Genomic DNA, 8,642 nt, shown 5'->3' on the forward strand with positions numbered 1-8,642 from the left:
GTTTATTAGGGATCTTTGTAACCTTGGACATTTGACTGATTGGTCTTTTTCTATATATTGGAAGAGATCTTTGAATATATATATATATATATATATATAATGTTTTCTCTTTTTCTAGACATGCATGTCTACCAAACTTTGTAACTTTGATAAATTTGATGCGATCGAAGTCCAGCAATATGATGAAGTTAGTCAATCAATAATGATCAATTTGCGAGTAAGACTGTAATTTCAATATAAAATTTGTATTATTATTTGTATGGATGCAAATTAGTGGTTGCTTTGCATTCTTCCGAGTTACAACATAACATCTCCAGCAAGCAGATGATCACAAGCGCAAGCTCTTTTATTAGCAAGCCGAAATTAAGCAGTATTTATGGCTAGACAAAAACACATGCAAGCCGATCGAAACTAAGCAGTATTTAGTTGTAGGCATCAGAGTGTGCCAAGAGGTAGCTCTCAACGGCCCTGAAAAGTCCCTCGGCCTTTTCTTTTCCAATCTTAATCTGCTCTGCATTCATCTCATGGTCGCCTTTGGTGTGGTACTTGTTGCTGATCTTCAAGATGGATCCTCCATCAGGAGCTGCCACTATCTTGATCTCGTTACAAATTTTCTCCAGTTTGTCGCCCACGACACCACCCTCGATCACGCTGTAGCTGTATTTGAAGTTTACGTGATCAACCTCATCAACTCTCTCCTTTACGTACTTGAAAGGGCTGCCTGAAAGATATACACAAATATATATAGAAAAGCACATGTTACTTCTTCCATTCAATATTCTCTCTATATATATATATATTTATGATGCTACGAATGATGCAAAACAAATGATGCGATATGGAGATTAGGACATAAACTTATAATTAATTAACCTTCGGGAAAGGTGATCTTCTTGATGGTTCCAGGCCCTCCATTTCCTTCAATGTTCTCAACACTGCTAACAGCTTGAGGTGCAACCTTTGGAATGAGGTTATCGCCATCAAGGATTAAGGCCTTGAACAGCCTAGCCGCTGGGATAACGGAGGGGGTCTCAGCCTCGTAATTGAAAACTCCCATGATAAACAAAGACTTTTGGACTTGATAAAAGGAAAACTACGTACGAAGAGGAGTTGCAGGATTGATTGAACTTGGTGCGTTTTTTGAGTTGGGGAGCTTGGCATTTATAGACTGAGCCTGAAAGCTACCTTTTGTGACAATGCCCCCTTTGTTGACCAATTTCATTCTCTTCGATCTCGGATGTCCCCACTTACACCTGAAAAAATATTCAACACAAGAATTTGTTGTTTAGCCAAAAGAAAGGACTGAAGAAGTTCACTTAATTCCATTCAGCGATGGCTGCCACCATCCTTTCATCCATACCAGGGCTTCAGCTTCAATTTTGTCCATCAAATCTGAAAGAGGCTTCATGATATGCGTCATTCTAATTGACCATTCCTGGTCGATCGGGTTGCAACCACTTAGAATTTGGCACTGCTAACATATATATATTTCAAAACTTAACATACAATTCTTGATTTTTTTTTTTTTTTTTTACATTTATAATCATAATCATAACATCATACTTTAAAAAGTGTCAATTTAAAGTATTCATCTTTCTATTTTAACCATTCTGTCCTAATTCAATATTATATCTTAACAAAAATGAAACCCAATTTGTGACTCCCGATAGGTCACTTGTGACCCGTCGTGGGTCACTTTTGACCCACGGCAGGTCAGACTTTATTTTTATTTTTAAAAAAAATAAATTTTAATTATTAAATCAAGGTATTTTTGTAATTTTATAAACATCTTAGAGGTATAAGAGACATTTTACTTGTTAATTGTTTGATTTAACGTTGACTTTGCACGGAATGGTTGAAATTAAAAAATGAAAATTTTAAATTGACACTTTTTAAAGTTTGCAGTTATGATTAAAAAATGATGAAAGATAAGAAGTTATAAATAGTGAAGTTTTTCTTTTTTTTTCTTTTTTTCTTTTACTGTCTTTCATTACCGTTATAATTATATATCTAGCTTGTATGCGGTAGACTTTCACATGTCTGCTGACTGCTGTGATATGCATTAAGGGTCCAAAAGCAACCAAAGGAATTTAAAGCAAAAAACTGACGCCGTCTACCAAAAAGCCACTTTTCCGTGACTTTACTCCATTTCTTTTTTACTTTACTGAGTTTACTCCCTTCCTTTTCTTAACGAAGCCTTTTTTTTCTTTTTCTTTTTTTTTTTTAATTCATTCTTGTCCAAACCCATGCACAGACGGACAAACCTGTTTTATCTTTTTCTTCTTCTTTTTCTATCTTTGCTTGTAGAAAACGTCTCCTTGTAATGCTAATGCTTGGCCAAGATAACGAAACCCTTCTTGAGGATCTCTCATGAACAACAAACTCACATGATGCTTGCCATTTCAGATTGATGGAAGTTAACAAGGCCTATTTTTTTTTCTTCTTCTTGTACGAAGCTTCTACACACAGACCTGTTTTATTTCTTTTTCTTTTTATTTTTCTCTTTGCTTGTACGAAGCCTCTACGCCTCCTCTAACACTTTTTTTTTTTTTTCATGCAAAAGACTTCTTTTTTTTCACCTAAACAACCCCTGTCAAAAGAAAACATAATCGAATGGAAAAATAAAAATAAAAGTGGAAATTATGAAATAAAACAGGAAGTTTTACGTAATTCGGTCTATAACCTACGTTCATAAGCTAAAACCCAAATGACTACATTATGCTCTTATTACTTGATTGATTTACAATACAGAATACTCCTATTTATTGGAGAATTGAGATATGTAAGAATGGTAATCAAATCTGAGTGATTTGATTACCATCAAATCTGCTTACAATCAAACTTATAAAAGGAAAGTAACATACAATATCAATATAAGAAATATATTCTCTAACATCCCCCCCAAACTCAAGGTGCAAGGATTCTAGAAGCTTGAGTTTGCAATAAGTTCTTTTTCTTCGTTTAGAGATGACAACGATCGACGACGGTTGATGGCGTTGACTGGAGGTGATCAGCGACGGTGATGAGTGAGAGATGCGCCATAAATTTTAATAGGCTAACTATGAGCCAATTAAAATCAAAGCCAACTACGGGCTAAACAAGGCATGAGTTTTAAACAATATCAGAAATGCCAAAAGAATGACCGGACCAACTATAGGCCAAAATGATAGCCAACTATGGGCTGAAATTAGCATGAGTTTTAAACAATACCACAAAGGCTAAACGATGGAAGGTCAACAATTTGACCAACAATGACCAAAATAATAGGCCAACAAATGGCCAAAATAATATGGGCAACTTGGCTTCTTTTGGATTTTTTTTTCTTGTTTTTTTTTTTAGTGAGAATTTTGCTTTTCTTTTTGTTTTCTCGGTTTCTTCCTCCTTTTTTTTTGTTTTCGTCGTCTCCCTTACAATCTTTAGGGTTTGACCGGTTCACTTTAAACCAAGGAAAATAAGAACTTACGCCTAGCCTCCAGAGGAGGCATTGATACAGCATGGTGAACCAAGGAGATCCACAAGGTGCTCGAGGATTGGGCAATGGACTAATGGAGGAGAAGATGCACAAGGTTTAGGCATGGATAAATCCACCCCAAAATACAATGCATGCTAAAGCTTATACAAACACTTGCTTTACCTTAATTATCAGGCTTATCACAAGCTAAAATAAGCTCCAGATGGAGTTCACACTGACGGCGGAGTAGATCGAAATTAATTAATTAGAAGATTCTCGATCTTATATGTATACGAATATTTTATGAAATTTGATGTGAATGGTTTCATTATCATATTGCATAAAATCTTATGTGTCAAAAGATATTGTACGTAGTGGAAACAAAAGGATGGGGATGGCCGGCCGACTTTGAAAGAAAAACCGCAAGACAATGAAAGTAAAGCTTCAAGTCTTTATTGGCGTCGTCCGACTTTTAAAACCTCGACCAGTCAGTCCATGCATTCTAGATGCCGTCCTTACTAAAGCATTCTACAACTTAAACTTCCTGCTTTATCGCCAAGGCTCCCCGATCGTACGTACCTAACCTATGCTCTAAGAATGCATGTGGGAATATATACATCTCGGTTTAATAAATTGGATTTTCACAGATTTTTTTATAATCTAATTTAGATAAAATAAAATTTTGTCCATATATTTTGTGAATATTTATTTCCTTATGCAAGACATTAATAACTCTAGAAAGAAAAGAATCACACATGCATGGAAGTCTTGAGAAGAGAAAAAAGGTTGTGCTTTAGAGGCGTATAACAGTACTAATCTCTGCGGAAAAACCTAATCTTCATAAACAGATTAATTAGAAAACTCTTCCATCTAGAATAGTGCATATATATTCCGGAATGGATTTACAGGGCCGGTAGGCCATGCTCCCCTCAATTCTTAAAAATTAAAAAAAAAAAAAAATTAAAAAAAAAAAGTTTTTAGCTAAAAAAAAAAATATTAGCTTATTAATGGTCCATACTAACAAAATTTTTTAGTTCCTAACCCCTGTCTATAAAAATTTCTGACTTCGTCACTCTATATATTATGGGCCCGAAACTGTATATAGTATGTGACGTCGTTCCTCCACAAGTTTACAGAGCTTTTTTTTTATTATTAAGAAAATTATATATGAAGGTAATTAGTACAACGATATTGTTGGTTTATTTTAGTTGGCTCATTCTGTCTTGACAAAAACGCCTCCATATATGAAACTTTCATATCAAAGACTTCCATAATAGGGACATCGAAATTCCAGAGGATTCCAAAAGAATATTGCAAAATATATTTTCCAAAATAGAAATGACTGATCATAACAAGAATCTTCACAATATATCACTAAGAATGAAATATCTTGGTGAATGAAAGAATCTTGAAGATTTACAGCTCAGAAAGTCGGTTTTCCCTACACATCATCCGGACACCCAAGTTAGAAACTCAGTGTCTAATTAGGGTTCGAACGCTACAGCAGATGATGGAGTCAGTAGCTCATGGTCCTAAAGACGGTCTAGACGGCCCATCAAACACTGAAGTCAGTAAGTTTCGTTAGCAAGGAGTCCGAACGTTTATGCGGTGACTGCAGACGGAGGAACTACTTTATGCAACCGCTCGGACGCTAGGGTTTCTAGGTCCGGACGCGCTCCAGTATTTTATGAAGTTTCAGTTGCAGGTCTGGACACCTAGAAGCATGGTCCGGAAGTCGCCCATGGAAATCCGAGTTTGTGTCAAATTAGGTATTCTGAAGCCTATTTGAAGAGGCTCATAGGCTATTTATTTGTAAGAATTCAGTATTGAATTCCAGTAAGCTAAGACATGGTGTTTAGGCAGATATTGTTAGATGTGCTAACTCTCTTAGAGTATTTGTGTTATTTGATCAACCATTAAAGTCTAACTAAGAGAGGAGCTCTAAGTTAAAGAAATCCATTGAAGAACCCTTCAGACAGGACGTCTGGTTGGGAGGCATTCACGTATAGGTACGTGTCAGAGTTAAAGGTACAACTATTATATTAGGTTATGTGAGAATGACTGCTTTGTAACTAGCTTTTTCTTTTTTATAATGGATTGTCTTGGTTTGGATGCCCCGGAGTAGTTTTTTTATTTGGTACAAAGAGTTTCTACTTCGTCACCAAAATATTTGTGTTTTTATATATTCCCTATTTAATATTTTTGTATATTGGTTGATTACGCACACATAGGAGTCGTAAGTTTTCTAAAAATATCTCACTTGATATTTTAATAAGTCTTATGTTATATTTTTATAAGTTTTTATTATTTTAAGTTTTAAAGTATTCTAAAATGTTTTAATTTGTGTTTTAAACAGGTTTTTCACAGTGACACATTTGATTTATAAAACACGCCGTTGTGATACCCGAGTAAAAAAGAAATGTTTTATAAAAGCGTCATTATGCTGCTAAAAAACTATAAAGGTATTTTTAGGCATTAATAACACTAATGTCGTTATTCTACCCAGATTTTATAAAATTAAAATAAGAATTATTTTATAACCATGTCGTTGTGCCGCCCATGTATTTTTAAAATATAAAACACATTGTTTACACTACGAAAAAAAAGAAAAAAAAAAAGAAGCAAATTCTGGACGGTTTTAAACCATCCAGAAATGCAGAAAAACCGTCTGGAATCAATTCCAGACGGTTTTTTCTGGACGGTTTAAAACCTTTTAAAATATAATGTCGCTAAATGAATATCTGGACAGTTTGGGCAAAACCGTCCGGAATTTCAGACAGTTTGGTCCAAACCGTCCAGATTTAATCTTTCTTTTTTCTTTTTCTTTTTTTCCCGCTTTTAGTTCCCTTTTTCTTTATATTAATATAATTAATTATGTAATGAAAAACTAAACTTGGTGGTAACAAAGAATCAATAGGAGATGTAATACGGCGTGTTTTATCTGGCAATTTCACGTCGATCGAACGGCCATGTTGACTCGAATCCGACGCCTCGGGCTTGCGCTGCTTGGGTTTGAGCGGGACCGCTCTGCCTCTGGTGGGATACACGCCAAGGAGGGAGGGTCGATCCAGTCGCGGTCGTTGGCGTTGTTGGGGTAGGGCCAGGAGGGACCGTCGCCATCGGTGACGAAGACGCAGAGGTCGAACGGCCTTGGAGGGGCATGGGAGTTGGGGAGGGTGGAGATGCGCCGGACGGCCGGGAAAAGTGGGCTAGGGAAGTGTGGCGTGGACCGCGGGCGGTGTAGCCGGTGGATCCGAATCGAGGGACAGAGCTGTCACCGTCGATCTCTCCCTCAACGCCCAATCAGATCAATCTCCTCCCTATGATTCCTTCCCTCTTCTCCCGATTCGATGTCGTCACCACTCTCACCCTGAAATGCGACCACAGTCTGTGAGCATCGATGATGGCCGATTGTGATGTTTCAAGCCAGCTGGGTTTATAATTTCTATATACGACTTTTTTTTTGGTTGTCAAAAGAAATGGACAGTTGTGATTTTGGCCAGTAAAAAAATCGGATGGATGTGGTGAAATTTGGGGGTATCATACAGATTGATGACATGGCGTGGGAAAAACATATCCAGACGGTTTCAATTGAAACCGTCTGGAACTGAAATGTTATGGACGGTTTTTAACAATCCGTCTATAAAATTCTCTAGGAATAACATTTATAGACGGTTTTGGATGAAACCGTCTATAAATTTCTAGGCGGTTTCATCTAAAACCGTCTGGAATTTTATGGACGGTTTAATCAAACCGTCCATAATAAATTTTTTACAGACGGTTTCAAAAAAACCGTCTGTAAATTTTTTTTTCTATACGGTTTTTAGAAAAGAAAACCGTCCATAAATGCCTTTTTTTTTTGTAGTGTTATATTAATGAAGTTCTTATATTTATTTGATATGAAATTATATAAGCTTTTTAATACAATGTTGTTATGAAGCCATTTTAGCTTAAAGGGTATTTTGGACATTAATAAATGCCATAATGATGCCCACATGAAATATGTGGTGATCATCTAATTGATATATATATAAGCGATATTAGGAAATTATGTTAGGTGATTTAGAAGTCAAAAGTGCTAAAAATAACGTAATAACATTTTTAGCGTTTGTGCTAATTTGTTATCACATGTATATAATTGTGCAGTCAACAATTGTGTGGAAACCCTTTTGGAAGCAAAGAACTGTGTAAGTATTTCTAGAATACTTCCAGAGAGTGATACAAGATTTCATAATATGGTGATTTATGTTTTATTTAATTATATGCATATTTATTTAAAGGTATGCAAGTATGTATTTCTGAGAGTAATATTGGTTTCTATAATGTTGTGATCTTTGCTATATTTAATTGTATGCAATTTGTTTGGAACTCTGCATATTTTACTATTATGAATCATAAGTCTTCTAATGAAATGGCGTTGCATATTTTACTGTAATAAGATATGAACCTGCTAATAAGTAAGACGGAAGGATTAAGTCCCAAGGCAAAGACCGAAGGTTTAAGTCTCAAGGCATCAATCATGAATAAATAACGAAAACAGGTGGTTAAAGTCCATGAAGACCTATGGTTAGAGGCCCAAAACATCTATATATGATAAGACCAAAGATAGTAAAAGACCCATGGCATCTAAAAATGATAAGACCATATTATGAGTTAGCGACTCACGACATCTACAAAATGATAAGACCGTATTATGAGTTAATGTCTCACGAAGATCGAAGATGGTAAAAGACCCACGGCATCTACGAAATGATAAGATCGTATTATGAGTTAGCATCTCACGGCATCTACGTACAAAATGATAAGACAACATTATGAGTTAACATCTCACGACATTTGTTAATGAGACTGTGCATATAGAACTGCTAGTAAGACTGTGCATATGAATATGTCATTACATCATATTGTTGTATTGTGTATGGTTGAATAAAGTAGTATTTCATTATATTATTGAAGGCAGTTGACTCACTTGATTACAGTATAGGATTGTGGTGATAACCACAATCACATGTATGCTTATGAAGGATAGGAGAAAGGTCAAGGCCGTCAGAATCATTGTGCCGATCCTGATATTTATGATTGAAGCTTTTATGTATTTATTTTAATATATAATATGCTACATGTTGGTTAAAACAATGGTTACGTATTATTATTAGTGTCGCATGTGGCATATATGTTAACGCATTGTGTA

General features: G+C 35.6%; 1 protein-coding gene across 1 annotated transcript; it reads right to left on the reverse strand.

Annotated features, from left to right (window-relative positions):
* Positions 1-229: 229 nt before the first annotated feature.
* On the reverse strand, positions 230-1,140 carry LOC133881093 (major pollen allergen Aln g 1-like). Its single transcript, XM_062320057.1, has 2 exons — positions 874-1,140; positions 230-721 (listed from the first exon to the last, which is right to left on the reverse strand). The coding sequence occupies exons 1-2, from the start codon at positions 1,055-1,057 to the stop codon at positions 423-425; spliced, it is 483 nt and encodes a 160-aa protein (XP_062176041.1). The 5' UTR covers positions 1,058-1,140; the 3' UTR covers positions 230-422.
* Positions 1,141-8,642: the final 7,502 nt, after the last annotated feature.

Source organism: Alnus glutinosa, chromosome 1 (genome assembly GCF_958979055.1).
Source record: "Alnus glutinosa chromosome 1, dhAlnGlut1.1, whole genome shotgun sequence".
In the NCBI taxonomy this organism is placed as follows: domain Eukaryota; kingdom Viridiplantae; phylum Streptophyta; class Magnoliopsida; order Fagales; family Betulaceae; genus Alnus; species Alnus glutinosa.